General features: G+C 39.2%; 1 protein-coding gene across 1 annotated transcript in view; it reads left to right on the plus strand.

Moving 5' to 3' along the window:
• The first annotated feature begins 3,014 nt into the window (after positions 1-3,014).
• Positions 3,015-19,245, plus strand: part of LOC149162351 (protein-tyrosine-phosphatase PTP1-like) — a 161,359-nt gene continuing 145,128 nt past the window's right edge. Inside the window, exons 1-2 of the mRNA XM_089437227.1 lie at positions 3,015-3,032; positions 3,213-3,637. Coding sequence (XP_089293353.1) covers positions 3,383-3,637 — 255 coding nt within the window. The 5' untranslated portion in view covers positions 3,015-3,032; positions 3,213-3,382. The remainder of the gene's footprint in view (positions 3,033-3,212; positions 3,638-19,245) is intronic.

Genomic DNA, 19,245 nt, shown 5'->3' on the forward strand with positions numbered 1-19,245 from the left:
TAAGGCACTATGATACAAAAGAAAAGGCCCATACAAAAATAAAGCCTAACTTTTTAGACATAAGGACTATAGATACATGAAGCAAAATCATTGAAACTATATAAAAAGAAAATAACCTTTCTTTTGATTTTTTAAATTAAAAAAATATAATGAAAAATGTTTTTATCAAAATTTTCCCTAAACTTTTAAAAAAACTTTGCCCACAAGACACTCCCATATGGAGAACAACATTAATTATACAAAAGTAAAGCCTCATTTTCCAGTCATGAAGGTTATACATACATAAATAAAATGATTGAAATGGGATTCCCTATTTATTTATTTTTAATTTTACCTATAAGAAACTCTCATATAAAAATAGTGGTATTTTTGGGCTAAATTTTTTCTTTTATTTACACAAATCATTCATAAAAGATTTAAAATATGATTAAAAAAGAAATAAAAAATAAACATAAGTTATGAAATCAAGTCAAAATGTTTATATAATAATAAATTAACTATTTTATTTTAAGTAAATAATATTTCATTTTTTTATTGCACCCCCTCTCCAACCAAGTAAAAGATGTTGTCATGTAAACTTTTTGACTCGGTCAAAAAAATAAAAATAAAATAACCTTGTGTTAAAATAAAAATTCTACATTTTATTTTTATTTTTTTATAATTTTTTTGTTGGGTAGTTAAGGGAAATTTGAAAAAAAAAACCTTATCTTAAAATAAAAATTCCAAGTTGTCTTTAGTGCGACATTTTGGAATCCATATATGCAGTAAAAAATCCAATTTAAAGAGCACAAATCAAGATTTCACCACAAATTTTTCCGCTTACACATGAAAGTCCAGATAGTCACACTAAAGACAAATTAATTTTTGTTGGGTATTAAGGTAAACTTGACTAGTCAAGTTACTGGTGGTTTTTGAGCTCCAAGCTTATGAGTCAAATTAAATTGACTATTTTATTTCAATTAAATAATTTTATTTTATTTACTCTATTTTATTTGTATATTATTTTTTTTTTGGTTTATTTCTTGTTTTCTTATTTTATTTTGATGTAATTATATGGAGTCAAAGGTTTTATTAATAATTACAATCATTAACTTTTAAATTTTATTTTGTTGATTAAATTTTAATTTTATTATGTTTTTATTTAATTTCATTAGAGTCAAAATGTTAAAGATTACACTTTTCTCATATTAGCTTGAAGAGTTTTTAAATTTTATTTTATTTGTATTTTTATGAAATTTGATTGAGTAAAATGTTAAATAGGATAAGGCATTACTGCTGGGTTGTGTTATATACTTTCCACCCGAGTAGTTAAATCGGGGGGTTAGAGGGGGGGCCGCCGATGGGAACCCTATATTAGGTGGACGAACCTACCTATAATTTTGTGTTTATTTCTTGTTTTCTTATTTTAGTTTTATGTAATTATATGGAGTCAAAGGTTTTATTAATAATTACAATCATTAACTTTTAAATTTTATTTTGTTTATTAAATTTTAATTTTATTATGTTTTTATGCAATTTCATCAGAGTCAAAATGTTAAAGATTACATTTTTCTCATATTAGCTTGAAGAGTTTTTAAATTTTATTTTATTTGTATTTTTATGAAATTTGATCGAGTCTATTAGGTGGACGAACCTACCTATAATTTTGTGTTTATTTCTTGTTTTCTTATTTTATTTTTATGTAATCATATGGAGTCAAAAGTTTTATTAATAATTACAATCATTAACTTTTAAATTTTATTTTGTTTATTAAATTTTAATTTTATTATGTTTTTATGCAATTTCATGAGAGTCAAAATGTTAAAGATTATATTTTTCTTATATTAGCTTGAAGAGTTTTTAAATTTTATTTTATTTGTGTTTTTATGAAATTTGATCGAGTCAAAATGTTATTACTGCTGGGTTGTGTTATATTCTTTCCACCCCCATTAGTTAAATTGGGGGGTTAGAGGGGGGTGGTGATGCGCAGCCGGGGACCCTATATTAAGTGGGCTAAGTTTTGTGCATGGATTTTGAGGCATTACTGCTGGGTTGTGTTATATTCTTTCCACCCCCACCCCCATTAGTTAAATTGGGGTGTTAGAGGGGGGTGGTGATGCACACCCTATATTAAGTGGGCTAAGTTTTGTGCATGGATTTTGAGGCATGACCCTATATTAAGTGGGCTAAGTTTTGTGCATGGATTTTGAGGCATGACCCTATATTAAGTGGGCTAAGTTTTGTGCATGGATTTTGAGGCATTACTGCTGGGTTGTGTTATATTCTTTCCACCCCCACCCCCATTAGTTAAATTGGGACGTTAGAGGGGGGTGGTGATGCACAGCCGGGGACCCTATATTAAGTGGGCTAAGTTTTGTGCATGGATTTTGAGGCATTACTGCTGGGTTGTGTTATATTCTTTCCACCCCCGTAGTTAAATTGGGGGGTTATTAAGTGGGCTAAGTTTTGTGCATGGATTTCGAGGCATTACTGCTGGGTTGCGTTATATTCTCTCCACCCCTAGTAGTTAAATTGGGGGGTTAGAGGGGGGTGGTGATGCGCAGGGGACCCTATATTAAGTGGGCTAAGTTTTGTGCATGGATTTCGTACATGGTTTTGGGCCTGATGGTTTTTTGTCTATGGTATTGGATGCTTTGGCATATATATATATATATATATATATATATAGGTACATAATGAAAAATCAATTTAGTAGTCCCAGTTTTGGGATCCCAGAAAAAATATCTATATATATTTATTTTATAGGTTATGTTTTGCCTTTTGTTTATTTTCTGCATTTGTATATAGGTAATTTGTATTGGTTAAAACCTACGATTACAACCTCTTTTCCACGATACTTCAAAATCACCCCTAAAATTGAAGAACCACGAGGTACCAGATATTAAGATTCAATTTATTTTCAATAATCTTTAGTGGAAAGAAAATAATTGAGATGAATAAATTACAAATAACATGAAAATAAAGAACAATTTAAGGCAAGTTATTACAATAGACGTATGGCAAAATCACCCATAAGATTGAAGAACCACAAGGTACTAGATATTAGCATTCAATTTATTTTCAAGAATCTTATAGTGGAAAGAAAATAATTGAGATGGCTAACTAGATATTGGGATTCAATTTCTTTTTTCAAGAATCTTTACTAGAAAGAAAATAATTGAGATGCCTAACTGAACATTGAAAACTCGTCTGTAATCATTATATCATTGCAGGAACAGTTGCTAATGAGGAAGTTCCACTTTTGCAAGTAACGACCTCACCAACGGCCTAATCGCGGAAAGAATTTCTACTGAGCTCAAGCCCCCATCGAATCTGGACAAGCTCGCCCTTCCCAACGAAGTAATCAAGGCAAGGACTCAGGGTTTCCAAGACGGGGAACGCCATGGCTTGTAGCAGGTCTTCTTCGGGACCGGCAACAACACCAGCTGGCTCTCGCAACAACAAAACAATCAGCATTCCCAGCGCCCTGAAGTTGACTGACAGGAACGCAATTCTGACGCAGGCCTCCGATCTGAACAATGATCTGCGCGTGGCTCTTACGCTCGCTCAGCTTAACGCTTGCTCTGAGTCTCTGAGCATTCTCAAGAAGATCCGTAACATCCCCAGAAAAGTTTCTAAAGAATTCGAGATGCTACAGGTAAGGAATTTTGCTTTCCTTTTGTATTAAATGAAATGAATTTTCAGTAAAAACAAATTTAGAGACCAAATAAGAAAATTTTAATTTTTTTTTTCCGGGGAAAATAGAGTTCGTAATTTCTATTAAGAGGTATAATAGATATTACATGCTGTAGATGCCAAGGCATATGCCATAGAGTGGTAAACCACTGATCTGAAAGTTACAATATCTGTCCTGTTGGTGTCTCTATGGATACGATGGGGCTGTATCCATTACAAAAAATAAACAGTATTACATAGAAGTTCAAAATTATGCATAATATAGAGGTGAACCTCTGTTCAAGTACTAAACAAAATAGCGTCTATCAAAGCCATGCCGATTTATACAATAAGAGACAAGTGTATCAAAAATTCATAAGGGGAGGATGTCCCCTTGATGTAGGCCATCGATGTAGGGGCGGTGGTAGTATCTGTGCACCCCATCCGGACTGTATTCATCAATCATCCAATCGCCTAGAGGCCGATCCGCCGCTTCTTTCGAGAGCCGGTCAGCAGTTGTATTTCTTTCCCTGTAGATATGAGAAACAGTGATCCGGTCAAAAAATGTTTTGAAAAAAACAATTTCTTCCAAGATATGTTTCAATGAATAAGTATGACAGACTGATTTATTGTTTGCCCAATCAATCACAATCTTAGAGTCCCCAAAAATTTGAATTTGACGGCAATTTTTAGATAGTGCAAAGTAAAGAAGGTGTCTCAAAGTGATAATCTCTGCATGATTGTTGGTACCCAGACCAAGACCCAGTCTCAGATGGAAGAAATGTGTATCAGTTAAGTGAAAAAGTATTCCCCCTCCACATCCCTGAGCCGAAGCGGCACCATCGAAATAGGCCCAGGGCAAATCCCTGTCTATATTTTCAGGAATAATGTGCCTGTGTGTATTGGTTTTGTCTTCGAAAGGGATTTCTGTGTAGGCTGCACAGATGGAAGGCGGAATAATTTGCCAGTTGCGCCTGCCAGCTGAAAAGATGATGTCGTTGCGTTTGAACCAGATGTACGCGGAAACAACTAATGGAAGATTTCTTGCTTTTTCCTCAGACACAGCAGACCACCAATGTGCCCAGGCTGTGAGGATATCATCTGCGTGCCAGTCGGTAGTGATGTTAAGGGAGTGTTTGACCTGCTGCCAGATCCTGATGGTGACTTCGCAGGTGAGGAAAAGATGAGAAGTAGTTTCCTCCGCCTTATTGCAGAGTACACACCAGGTGGGTCCTGCAAAAGTTCTTCTTTTAAGGTTTTCCCCTGTTGGAATTTTATTCGCCAAAATGTTCCACATAAGGAGTCTGGTCCTTGGCTGAGCTTGTAGCTGCCAGATGTCCGACCACCAATTTTTAAGTATATCAGGCTTCTTGTCCTCTATGAGCTTTAAGTAACCCAGCTTTGGTGTATATATGCCTGTTTTAGCTGGAGCCCAGATGAGTTCATCTTCGTGCTCATGTAGCTTAATATGGGTTTCAGTAAGAGCCTGTATGTATCGATGCCAATGATCCGCCCATTCTTCAGTCAGCTGCCACTGTTGATCCGATATCCAAGCCTGAGTGAAAATGGTTGATCGTTGTGGGTCACCAACCTGTGCTAGATGTTTGATGCCCTTATTGTTGAGGTGTCGAATCATGTCTTCTGGCAAAAGATGGGCATTCCCTGACCCAGGCCAAGGGTCCAGCCCTATGCGAACTTGTATACCATTACCTATTTTCCATAATAGGTTATCCTTGATGAGAGGCATAGCTCTAAGCGTAGCTCTCCAGATCACAGAAACGCCCTGTTGGTTCCATGTAGATCTGCGAAGCCAGTCTGTGATATTGGAAGGCCAAATGTATTTTTTATGTATAACTTCGGCCCATAGACTATCCATCTTGAGTAGAGACCAACCCTGCTTTGCTGTTAAGGCTTGTGCGAAATCTGAGATGGATTTTAATCCCCACCCACCCCATTTTTTAGGCAGGGAGACAAGGGACCATCTTGTCCATGCAAAAATCCTTCCCTTTTTGTTGCCATTCCACAGGAATCTGTTGCAGATTTGTTGTATTCTTTGTAAAATGCCCTTCGGAATCCATGTGAGGGACATCCAATAAACTGGTGTGGCCTCAAGCACAGATTTGATCAGCTGTAATCTACCAGCTTTTGATAGTAAGCGGTGGTGCCAGCAGTTGATCCTATTCTCAATTTTGTTAATGAGCCACAGCCAGTGTTCCGATTTGTATCCATCCGGCCTTAATCTGAATCCAAGATACTTAATACCTTCCAGAAGATTAATTTCCAGAAATGGAAAGAACTGAACCGCCAACAGAGTTTCTTGCTGCGAACATCTCGTCAATGATCTGGTGGATTTGTTCCTGTTGATTTCCATACCCGTAGCTTTACTGAAGAGGAGAAGGATATTATGTAAAGTAGTGCTATCTCTGACACTACCATTGAGGAAGATGAGTATGTCATCAACAAACAAGAGGTGGGTAATGGAAATTTGATCAGAAATTTTGAGACCACTCAGCTCCCCATTCCTTTTTGCATCCGCAATAAGTCTGCTTAGACCTTCCATGACAATGAGAAAGAGTAGTGGGGAGAGAGGGCAGCCTTGTCTGATACCCCTGTTGATGTTAAAACGATCCGAAGCTGCACCATTGATGAGGATGGCAAAGGAGACAGAAGAAACACATCCCATAATCCAATTTATTAATTGATGAGGAAACCCCAGGTGGATAAGGATCATTTTGAGATATAGCCAGTTCACTTTGTCAAATGCCTTAGCAAGGTCTATTTTTAAGGATACCCCTTTCAGGTTCTTCAACTTGATAGAATGAAGAGTCTCCTGGGCAGTGCCAATAGCTTCTTGGATATGGCGATTACGGAGGAATGCAAATTGTTCAGCTGAAATATGGGAGGAAAGAATAGGCTTAATACGATTGGCTATGATCTTGGCAATGATTTTGTATAGACAATTACAAAGGGAGATAGGACGAAAATCATTAAAAGATGAGGGTTCATCGGATTTGGGGATCAGGGCAATATAGGACTGATTCATAGGAGGATGGATGTGTCCCGAGATCCGGCTTTCCTCCACAACAGCAAGCAGATCCTCTCCCAGCAGATCATAAAATGCCAGATAGAATTCCACAGGCCATCCATCTGGTCCCGGGCTCTTGTCTTTCTTGAACCATTTAAGTGTACTTTCAAGCTCCTGAGTAGTGACTGGGTTTGTGAGGTCTTCAATATCATCCTGTGCAACAAACCGGGGAAACTTTTCTGCCACTCTAATGATATCAGGAAGGTTAACATCAGGTGGAGCTGTGAAGAGACCCTTGAAATGGGATACCCCGAGACTAGCCAATTGCTGGTGTGTAGTAGCCCATCCGTCTGGCTCCCTAGGTAGTCGCCATATAGTGTTCGATGCCTTCCTGCCGTTGGCAAGGTTATGAAAGAATTTAGTATTACAGTCCCCCGCTTTGAGCCAAATGGCTCTACTTTTAAGCCTCCACTGCTCCTCCTTTTCTTGTAAAATTTTTGCTTGTTGCCCAATCAGTTGGTTGAGTAGAGCTTTGGAGTCGTCATTAATATAGCCCGACCCTTTGTCATCAGTCATTGAAGCTATTTGTGCTTCAGTCTCCTTCAGAATCTGTTCATCTCTGTTCCGCTTGTTTGTCGCCCAAATCTCTGTTAATCCTTTAAGTTTTTTGAGCCGCTCACAGAAATCCAATGCTTTCCTCTGCTCCCGCATAGGGACCTGTGATGCCCAAAAATCCGTAACCATCTTGATATAATCCGGATCCTGGAGATAACCAGCAAAAAATTTGAAAGGGGCCCGCGGCTTAGGGTTGTTATCACTCATTTGAAGAAAAATCGGTTGATGATCGGATAGTCCCCCTGTGCCAACCCACTGTCTGTACAATGGGCATATCTGAATTAGTTCCTGATGCATCATAAACCTGTCCAGTCGCCTCCCCAAAGCAGCCTCCCCAGTGCGCTGATTGTGCCAAGTAGGTAGTTTCTTGTTCATCGGGATATCCACAAGGTGATGTGAGTCTAGGAGCAGTTTCATTTGATCCATAATGGGATCCCACTGTGCATTATGTCCCCAGGATTCACCAGCTCCCAATGAAAAATTGAAGTCCCCCCCAATCACAGTACTCTGGGTGATATGGTCACCAGAGAGAAAATCTTGCCAGAAGGGGAGACGGTTCTGGTTAGGTCCGTATATATTGATAATTCTGATAGGTATACCCAGGTCACCAACAATAATATCCATTCCGAGGAACCCTCTGCCCCCCCAGGCAGAGAGAGGCCTACATTTCCTTGGGTTAATACCAATGAGTAAACCACCTGAACGACCACAGGCATCCAGACCATGCAGAATCCATCCCGGAAGCAAAGCATGAAGACATCTCACCGCCACTTCAGCAGAGCATAAGGTTTCTTGAAGAAAAATAATATCACATCTAGAAACATGGAGGAGTCTTTTAAGAGCCAGACGTTTTTTGGGGTTGGCTAATCCCCTGCAATTGAAGGAGAGCCAGATCATGGATCACCACAGGACATGGGCTCGATAGCTCTAAGTGCCCGTTCAATAGTAGCTTGTCTCCCCATGGCAACATCAGCGACCGCATTTAACTTAGCCGAGGAGATATGGGAGGGTCTGCCACGCTTCTGTTTACGATGGCGCCCGGGGGAAGAGCCCAACCCTAAAATACGGGGCCGAGCTCGAGGTCTCAGATGGTAAGGATGAGAACCAGAAACATCCGGCGAAGATGGGATGTCAGGATCTCCCAGATTCAGATTGTGCGAGGGAGGGGTGGTAGATATGGTGGGCGGAGGAGGGGCGATGGTGCAGAGTATGGAAGGGATAGGCACAAATTCAGATTGAGGAGCATGTATAGAAGTATGAACAATAGATTGCAAATCAATAGAGTAAGATTGAGCGAGAGGGGAAATGGAGTCATTACCCGTTCGAGCCGGTGCAGTCTCGGACGGTTTTGATGCCTTCACAGCGGTCTTCGATCGGGTTCGCGGCGGTCCAGGTGCAGCCGAGTCCTTACTGCGAGCAATATTTGTAGCGCTGACACCCTTCTTCATGGAAAGGTTCTCCTGTAGATTCTGAGCGCCATCCGTAGGAATGTTATCACCAACATTTTGATTCACCGTGGCCTGTTGACGGGGTCCCTTGGCCTCCTCAGAAACCACCCTTGAATTCAGAGGGCAATCTTTGTAGAGGTGCCCAACTTTGTGGCACCTCCTGCAGCGGTATGGAACGCCCTCATAATCCAGAGGCTGCTTGCGCGAAACATGATTATGGTGCAGGGTGATCTTTTCCACCAGTCCGGGCCTGATATCCATATGAACTAGAATTCGCGCCATGGTCCTAGTACCTGACTTCTCGTATGACCTATCGTGTTCCAGGTAAGTGCCAAGAGTGTCCCCAATTTTTTTGAAGGTATACTGATTCCAGAATTGCCATGGTAGCCCAGGAAGGCGAACCCAAATGGGTCCTTCCCCCAGTTGTTCTCGTTCTGGGTCGAAAAGGGGATCCCACCTCTTGAGCAAGACCGGGGCGAGCTCGATGTGCCAATATTGGGTAAGGACCCACTGTGTGTATTCGGGACGCTGAAAATGCAAGGCAAACCAGCCTCTTGTAAGTACCATAACCTCGGGGAGTTCTTTGAAGAAAGACCCCCATATCTCATCCACCCAAAGCTTTAGTCGATCCGCTGTGTAAGTTCGTCCCCTGACCCGTCCCACCAGAACTTTCTTAGCGGCGTCCATAACGTCCGGGAGCGGAGCTTCAGGCCCCAAATTGATGTTGTAGTCAGGATCAATGGACCGGAGGCAGCGGCCTTTGGTCACCTTCTCAGAGCGTTTTCCAAAAGGGATGCTCTTTAGCAAATTGCGACACGGGTCAGAGGTACTATGCTGAGCGGAAGCAGCTGAGCGCACCGGAAGAGGCGGGGTAGTGAAACAGCCTGAATGTATCGGAGTGCAAGGTGTCGTAGAGCTGGTGCCGGGGAAGTAGGATGCAGAGGGGTGGATGTATGGCAGATGAGCTTGCGGCATAAAGGATACAGAAGGAGAATGGGAGCTCGATGGGGGCGGAGGCGGAGGAGGCGGAGGTAAACCAGGGCGGGCATGAAACGGAAGCGGGGCGTCGGAAAATGGAGAGCTAAGAAGGCAAGTGCCTAAGAGCTGTGCCGTCGCTGGGGAGAGAGGAGGGCAGTCAAGGGGCGAGGCGTCCGCGGGCGAAGGAACCGGCTCTTTGTTTTTACCTGATGAAGCCAACTGTGGAAGCTGAGACTGTGCACCTGTCGCAATACCCAGCGCAACGCTTCTTGGAATCATTTGGGGCCGCCTTGTATGTGCCCATATATCCTGATGCGGCATGGGGTCCGCCTCGTAATCAACCAACTCCTCGTCACCCATATTGAACGGTCAGTAGTAGGCGTAGAGGGATTCGAACGGGGGTCCGTCTGCGAGGTGTAAGGGAAAGACAGTGCGGCAGAGCGTTCACCGGGGGGACCGCAGAAAGTGACAAAAAAACCGCCGCGAGTTACGATAATAATGCCTCAAACAACCGACATTACACCCAAAACCCGGATGCTGTGCCAGTAATCCGCCATGGGAAGAAGATCTGTAACAAACCCTAGCTAGGGTTCAACCATTTTCGCCTTCCTCCGTCCTCAGCTCTTTCTTTCATAAGAGGCCAAAAAAAACCAAATAAGAAAATTTTAATTATTTAAGAAAGGAAAAGATTAAATAAGGATTTTATTTTATAATAAGATGAATTTGTGAAAGGCACGACTTCTTTAAAGATCCATGTTTAAATTGATGATGAAGGACATGTTTAAATGATGAGGCTAACGTTTAACAAATGAAGGACATGGCTGAGAAATATAATGTAATTCAATTTGTACCGTGTTAATGCTGTGGAACTTTCTTGAGAAAAACAGAAGCCTTTACAAATACCCCAAAAAAGGTTTTTATGTAAACTTTATGTTAATATTTGTAAGATATGTAAACTGGTCTTGGTTAGATGTCACACCAGGGAAAAAAGAAGTACTTAAAAAAATCAGTGTTCCACGGGGACGCGTCCCCCAGGGTGGGGTGCACGCACCCCTCGCACCCCACGCACCCGGGACGGGGAGACTCTCGGGGGTGCGTTTCCCCACGGCCCCCTTTTGGGGAGACTCGGGGAGACGCAAGGGGGTGCGTTTCCCCAATGTGGGAGACTCGACTCCCCGAAAGGGGTACTTCTGGGCGTCCCCCCCAAAAATGGGGTTCTTCTGGGCGTCCCCCCAAAAATGGGGTTCTTCTGGGCGTCCCCCCGAAAATGGGGTTCTTCTGGGCGTCCCCCCTTCATTTTTGTCTAATTACCCTTTATAAACCAAAAAAAAAAATAAAAAAAATGAAAATTAATTTATTAAAAAAACATAAAAAATAAAAATAAACTAAATTAACAATTACAAATAAAAAATTACATGAACAAGTTAGGGTTAACTCCACTTTTGAAGTTTTCATTCTGCCGCCATTCATTATGCTCTTACCTCAACGCATTTTTTTCTTCCATCTGCTCTCACTGCGCCCACGAGAGCTTCAACGCATCCTCACGCAGCGGCTTGCTGTTAGCACTTAGCAGTCGTTGCCCAACAGGTGTTGGCAAAACAGAATTAGCTAAGGCTCTTGCATCCTATTTATTTAATACTGATGAAGCTCTAGTGAGGATTGACATGAGTGAATAGATGGAGAAGCATGCAGTTTCAAGGTTGATTGGAGCACCACCAGGGTATGTGGGTTATGAAGAAGGGGGATAGTTGACTGAGTCTATACGTGGAAGGCCTTATGCAGTTATTCTGTTTGATGAAATTGAGAAGGCACATACAGATGCCTTCAATATTCTACTTCAGATTTTAGATGACGGAAGGGTCACTGATTCTTAGGGTCGAACTGTAAGCTTCACCAACACTGTGATTATTATGACTTCAAACATTGGTTCTCAGTACATTCAAAGTAGGCTTGATGATGAACCTGGCTCAAAAGAGGAACTGTATGAGAGAATGAAGAACAGGGTTATGGAAGTGGCTCAAACGACATTCCGCCGTAATTTCATGAATCATATTGATGAGTATATTGTTTTCCAACCTCTAGACTGTGAACAAATTAAGAGCATTGTAAGATTACAGTATGTGGTTCATCTATCGTCATTCTTTTAGTGAAAACCAAAGCGAAATAGCGGAGGTTGGTCAGATACATTAGAAGTTAGAATTTATTTATAACTTTTTGATTTAATCATATAGAAACAACTGTTTGGAATATATGTTAGTTTCAGTTATTATTTTGGTTTTCAATGTAAATTATAGAATGATGATTGATGAATGATATGGATCAATGTACATTGTATTTGAATATTTGAATTTCATATTGAATTTTATTATTGAATCTTATGGTATTGAATCTTGATGAATTAGCATTATTGAACAATGAATATGAACATGAAAATTTCAAAATTATATACATATATATATATATATAAATTTATAATATATATAATTAAAAATTATATTATATATACCTCAACGTCTCCCCGTCTCCCCTAAATTTCCCTAAAATTTCAGGGTTCTCCCACACGTCCCCTTTGTGCGTCTCCCCGCACCCACGTCTCCCCGTCCCGGAGACTTGGTGGAACATTGAAAAAAATCAACAGGCTGAGAAAAAAGTTTCACTTTTTCTAGTATGATGTAAACTTTATGTTTTGATGTCTGTAGGACATGGGACCAAATGAGATAGTTAAGGTCAACTGGTCTTCATTACATCTTAAAATGTCGGATGTTTTATAACCTAGCGAGGTTTAAATCTCCTTGAGACAGATTTTGCCCCCTATGTGCTGTCTTACTTATGCAAACAACTCATTTAATGTGATTGAGGTTAGGTGCAAGTCTTTAGCGGAATAGATGCCCTTACCTATGTGGTTGAGGTTATGTGCAAGTCCTTTAGGTGATTGAGGTTAGGTGCAAGTCAGTCCTTGGTGAAATAGAAGCTCTTGCACATGATGTTTCAAGTGGAGGTAATCTTTTGAGTTTTGTCGAACAACTATATTTTATTTTGATACTGCTAGAGTGGAAATGAAAGGGGACACCTGTTGCAGTGATGATCGAAATCATCTTTTTGAAAAAAATTTGAAAAGGTGAGGCTTAAGTGGTTAAACCATCGTAACCAATTATGTTTGTTATAAATATAACGATGAGACATTATGTAAAGATGAGAGACTAGTACGTGTAGGTGGTTAAGCAATCATAACTACTTAAGATTTGTCATAAATATAACAATAAGACATTATGTAAGGATTAGAGAGTGCTAGATATACATTGGTTGTCTATTTTGGGATGGTTGGTGTGTATTTTGGGATCTTTCGTTTGTGGATATATTTATTGTGGTATTGGTATGTAAAGACATTTATTATTATCCCTATATGTATATTTGTTTATGATGTGCACGCACCTAAATTCCTGCAATTAAGTCCTCTTAAAGATCTTTCCTTTCCTGCAATTAAGTCCTCTTAAAGATCTTTCCTTTAGGTTGGATTAGATAGTCATCCAAGGAAGTATTCTTCTTTAGAGGCATACTCAGTGTTCTCCAATTGAGATTGGACCTCTTCCAATTTACCATCCTAGAAAATTTCTTTTGCTACTAGATTTTTGGGGTGTTTTTTTATCCAAGCTTTTACATATACATCTAAACTTCTTTTGGTTTTAGTTAATTGCTTAAACAAAAAAGATGTAATGGCAAACACACACATTAACACATAGACATAGACTTTACCTTGGAAACCCAAAATTGAGAAAACCAAAAATATTTTCAATATATTATTCTTTATAGTATTACAATACTATATATATGTATGTATCTATGTATGTTATATTTAGTGTAGATTTTAACCCTGCATAGTTAATTGCTGAAACAAAAAACACACACATTAACACACATAGACTTTACCTTGGAAACCCAAAATTGAGAAAACCAAAAATATTTTCAATATATTATTCTTTATATTATTACAATACTATATATATGTATGTATCTATGTATGTTATATTTAGTGTAGGTTTTAACCCTGCATAGTTAATTGCTAAAACAAAAACAAAAAAGACGTAATGGCAAACACACACATTAACACATAGACTTTACCTTGGAAACCCAAAATTGAGAAAACCAAAAATATTTTCAATATATTATTCTTTATAGTATTACAATACTATATATATGTATGTTATATTTTCCTCCAAACCTAGCACTAGGCACTTAATGCCTAATAGATTAGATTACATATCTGTTGATTAATTACACATCTAGGTTCCTAACACAATAAATTCAGTGGAAGCAAAATATACCAATCTCAATCACGAAATATATGACACTAGATTCTACCCAATCACAATTATTCATTTACGTTTAGAACTTACTTGGGCTCCTATCTTGGAAAAATGGCCCAACTGAAGAAATACTTATAACAATTGAATCTAATCTAGCTGATCAGCCCTCGCCCAACTGAAGAAATACTTATAACAATTGAATCTAATCTAGCTGATCAGCCCTCGCCCAACTGAAAAAATACTTATAACAATTGAATCTAATCTAGCTGATCAGCCCTCCTTGGCTGATTTGGATCTCCTTGTTGTTTCTTCCCTCAGACCCAACACACTCACTGAGATGCCTCTTTCAATCTTGTGCTGCTGCATGGTGTGCCTTACCCCTCTCTTTAGCCTCTCACCTCATTTGAGATCAAGGGTTGAGATTAAAACATAATTACTAAAGTAATTAATTTACTTTTCCTAAGTTTACTTTAGCACAATAAGTTGATGTAATAATTATGTGCTTTTGTTAACTATAACTTAGTAACTTTCTCACATTAAGTAAGTGTCTAAGAGACTCTGGATGACTTCTGCATATGCTTAGACACACTTAGGCCTGTGCAAAAGTACCTACCTGTGCAAAATGGAGTTGCAGAAAGGATGAACAAGACACTGATGGAGAAAGCAAGGAGCATGCTCAATGGTGCCTGGTTAGGACATGAACTTTTGGGCAGTGGCAGTGCACACTTCATGTTACCTGGTAAATAGATCACCATCATTGGTGTTTGATGATAAGACTCCACATGAGGTATGGATTGGTAAGGAACCTTCTCTTAAACATCTTAAGGTATTTGGCTGTGATGCCTATGTGTATGTTCCAAAGGAGAATAAGAGTAAGCTAGATAAGAAAGTTGGCAAATGTGTCTTTATTGGATATAAAGATGGTTTGAAAGGTTATAAGCTTTGATACCTAGAAACTAAGAAGGTAGTGTATAATAGAAATGTAGTATTTAGAGAAGTCAAAAATGTTGTCAAAAACAAAGTTTCAGTTGCAGGATGATGAATCAACTCTATAGAAGAAACTTTTGGGCAATGGCAGTGCACACTTCATGTTACCTGGTAAATAGATCACCATCATTGGTGTTTGATGATAAGACTCCACATGAGGTATGGATTGGTAAGGAACCTTCTCTTAAACATCTTAAGGTATTTGGCTGTGATGCCTATGTGTATGTTCCAAAGGAGAATAAGAGTAAGCTAGATAAGAAAGTTGGCAAATGTGTCTTTATTGGATATAAAGATGGTTTGAAAGGTTATAAGCTTTGATACCTAGAAACTAAGAAGGTAGTGTATAATCGAAATGTAGTATTTAGAGAAGTCAAAAATGTTGTCAAAAACAAAGTTTCAGTTGCAGGATGATGAATCAACTCTATAGAAGAACATGAATCAGAAAAAAAGAATTGCATACTCCAATATTGAGGAGACTGGTTCAGAAAAGAAGGAAGCTAGAAATGTATACTCCTTCCAATTTCTGTTCAAATTTTTCTTTCTTTATCACTGATGACGATCCTACAATTGTTAAGGAGGTAGTGGGTTCAAAGAATGACAAACTTTGGAAAAAGGCCATGGTTGAAGAAATGGCATCCTTATACAAGAATAAATCTTAGGATCTATTGGAGTTGTTGGTTGGAAGGAATCCCATTGGAAGCAAATGGGTATTTGAGAAGTTGACATACCCTTCTACCATACCATTACCATGTAGTACTCGAAGGCCCTTCCCTCCAATAATCTCCCAGCCTTTGATGCCATAGCAAAGTCTTTTCTCGAGAGGCTGTAGGAGTTTTTCCTTTTTTTACTCCACTCTCAGGGATCATGGAAATGTTATACCCATCACTAATAGTGCTTCCCAACAACTTATACGAGAGTTCCAATTTGAACTCCCCTCAACAATACCTTTGCTTCTCTAAATATCCTATAAATATCTTTTTCACACTGTTTTTACACATGCATCGCCTATCTTACTTACATAAATCAAATTTCTAGCCAATCCTTGGATGTGTAGAAGACCAGGAAATGTTCTAATTCTTCCACCCATGGGCTTCAACTCGACCTTTCCTTGTCCTATTATTCAAGTTGTCAAGTCATCTCCAGTGAAAACATCAACACCATCATATCTTTCATGTTCGCAATACTACTCTTTGTGAGGAGTCATATGAAAGGATGCACCCAAATCAACCAATAATGCCTCATGATCTACATGTGTTCTTGAAGAAGCCAAATACATATCCCTTCCTTCATCTGAGGATGTTTTTGCTTCTGTGGAAGGAGAATCATTAGATCCCTTTCCTTTCTCAACAATTTTGGATTTACAGTCTTTCTTGTAATGCCCTATTTTTTTGCATCTCCAACATACCTTTACAAATTCTCTTGGAGATTTAGATCTTCCTCTAGATTTAGATCTCCCAATTGAGGATTTATTTTTATTTCTATGATGGGAGCGTCCTTTTACAAACAAGGCATCTATGTTCTGAATTCCCATATTTTTTTGCCTCATCTCCTCCAATGACAAAGAGGATACTATATCATCGAAATTAAAAGTAGTTGAATTACTACCTATGGCAACAACCAAACTATCCCATGATTCTGGTAAATAACACAATAAACTTATACACTTATCTTCATTTGAAATTTTAATATTAATATATAATAGTTAACTTACCACAATATTGAAGGCATTTAGATCCTTTGCCATCGAGTCTCTATCCCTCATCCTTAGGTTATACAACATTTTCTGTAGGAACAATTTGTTCACTAGGGGACTTAGACTGATACAAAGTCCCCAACTTGTTCCATAATGCCTTTGCTATAACTTCTCTTGAAACATTCAATAACATTGAATTTGAGAGACATAGTCATATTGTGCTCTTTTCCTTTCAATCCCACATGGTCTAGTCTTTTGTCGACATCCTTGTTGGTGTAGTGCCGAGATCCACAGGTATCCACTGATCTATGTCCACCAACAAATCTTTCATTTTGAGCTTTTATAGCTCAAAGCTCTTCTCAGTGAATTTCTCAATCTCTATCTTTGAACTGCTCGCCATTTCCTTTCACCACAAGAATTTATTTCACATATCTCCTACTGTAATAGGGTCTACCACAAGCCCGAGCAAAACTCTTTAGCCACAAAAGCATCCCCTTGAAGACAATACTGCTTTGATACCAAATGTAGGTTTTAACCTTGTATGGTTAATTGTTGCAAACAGATTATTAATAAAAATAGAAAAGATGCAATGGAAAACACACACATTAACACAATAATTTTACTATGGAAATTCCTTTCCTTTGTTTTTTCTGAGCTCTCCGGCTGATCAACTACGCTTTGATACCATGTGAAAATTCCACAACTGGAATCCTATTGTAGCAACTGATATTATTTCTCCCAATTGTGAATTAATTAACAATTTATCTGCTACGACAAATATCGAAATAAATACGCTGCAACCTTCACAAATAAAATACTGCGGAAAAATAATGCGTTGGAAACTGAGAAATGCTAGCACACACAAAAAAAATAACACAATTGTTTTTGGACGAAGTCCCTGGAAAAACCCAACTTGGGAAAATCGGTGCAACAACTGAGGGTTTTATCATCAAGCAACAGAGAGAAAATCTGAGTATAACTAGATGCCAAAATATGGCAATCCTACAGAGAAATATACTTGCAGAAATCTAGTGAGGAATTTTCCTCACCCCACAAAGAAACTCCTGACACGTCTTGCCTTCAAAAATTCGGCCCTTTGACCCTTTGCGTCAGCCTCTACGTTGCGCTGCATAGCTTGTTGGACGTCTAGCCTCGGATTGGTCTTTGATGAAGTCGTTTTGCCTTGTGCTGGCTGGAAAGATGCTTCTCCGACACTCTGGGACTCCTTCCCAGCCTTTGGTACTGAAAACGTCTCTCCCTCTCAACAAATCGATCTTGCCTCTAGAGGCTGCTGCATTGCCCCAACGTTAGCCTCTCTATGGCTCTTCTGCCTCTCTGCAAATGCACTCGCTGGATCTGAAAGCCTCCTCTAGCCTTATTGTATCTGCCCCTCTCACTGCTTCGATCTCTAGCTCTATCCGACAACTGGCTGTTGCTACTTTGGAATTCGATCTGCCAAGAAATTGAACTGCTCAAGTGTATTCTCCATCACCACATCGACCTCCTCTTATAATCCTTTGTTGGGGCACCAACGACCAAGATTAAAACATAATCGATGGCTAGGATCTTCTCTGGATCGATCTGTGTGAGTTTCTAGATGACTCACGCCTTGACTTAATTAATACTGATTAATTAACCATATTCTACGCGGAGTTTCCAGAAACGATTTCTAGGTTTTAGAGATCTCATGTATTCTAGCCTCTCCACCAAATTTTGTGGCTAGAACACATCTGATACTACAAAAACTAATAGGCTGGTGGCTGAAGACAAATCTAAGAGATTTTTTTCTCCTACAAGGTCACCCACTGGTGGTGGGTAAGAGGCCCTCCAAACAGGCCTTTTGGCCCTCTTGAACAACTATTACAAGGGCTCAAACCTACCTCCAAAAGACACAAAAATTTCGGCTTGTTTTGCAAAGAATTACACCATCAAAACGTGCACAAAACTTCCCTCCAACTCGGCTAGCAATGTAGAAATTTTGAATAATATAACACTTATTCACAGAGATTATCCTGATTATACACTATTTGCGGAATGCATGCATAATACATAACCTCCTCTACGTTGATCATCAATTTTGCAGAATTAAGAAACAATCGCATGCACACATTGAAACATCAATCACACATATCAACACAGTATGTACTGGGGAAAGCATACAACTGAAAACCCCCAACTATCTTTATATTATAATGATAGAGAACATGTAACAATACATAGTACAATACTCCTCACAAGTACTCAGTACTATCTCCACCTACTACACACAAACTAGCTCAGATCTGAATCAAGTCACAGGTTCAAATCTCCTCCTCTGTTTGCCTGCCTCTACTGCGCAATCCAAAGCAAGAATATGAATGATCCAAGCTCGTTTTCCTTGGCTTGTACTGCGCAATCCTCATTGGCAATCTCAATCACTGATTGTGCAAATCTCAGGCACAACTATGGTCACAACTGATAGTAGTCTCCACCTCTAACATTTGTCTCCATTGAACTGTCCATGCACTGAGTTAATTGATGTATTATTTAGTTGCTTTATGA

This window comes from Pinus tabuliformis, chromosome 5_2 (genome assembly GCF_031772625.1).
Source record: "Pinus tabuliformis cultivar Carrire ecotype Pingquan chromosome 5_2, CPIR1, whole genome shotgun sequence".
In the NCBI taxonomy this organism is placed as follows: domain Eukaryota; kingdom Viridiplantae; phylum Streptophyta; class Pinopsida; order Pinales; family Pinaceae; genus Pinus; species Pinus tabuliformis.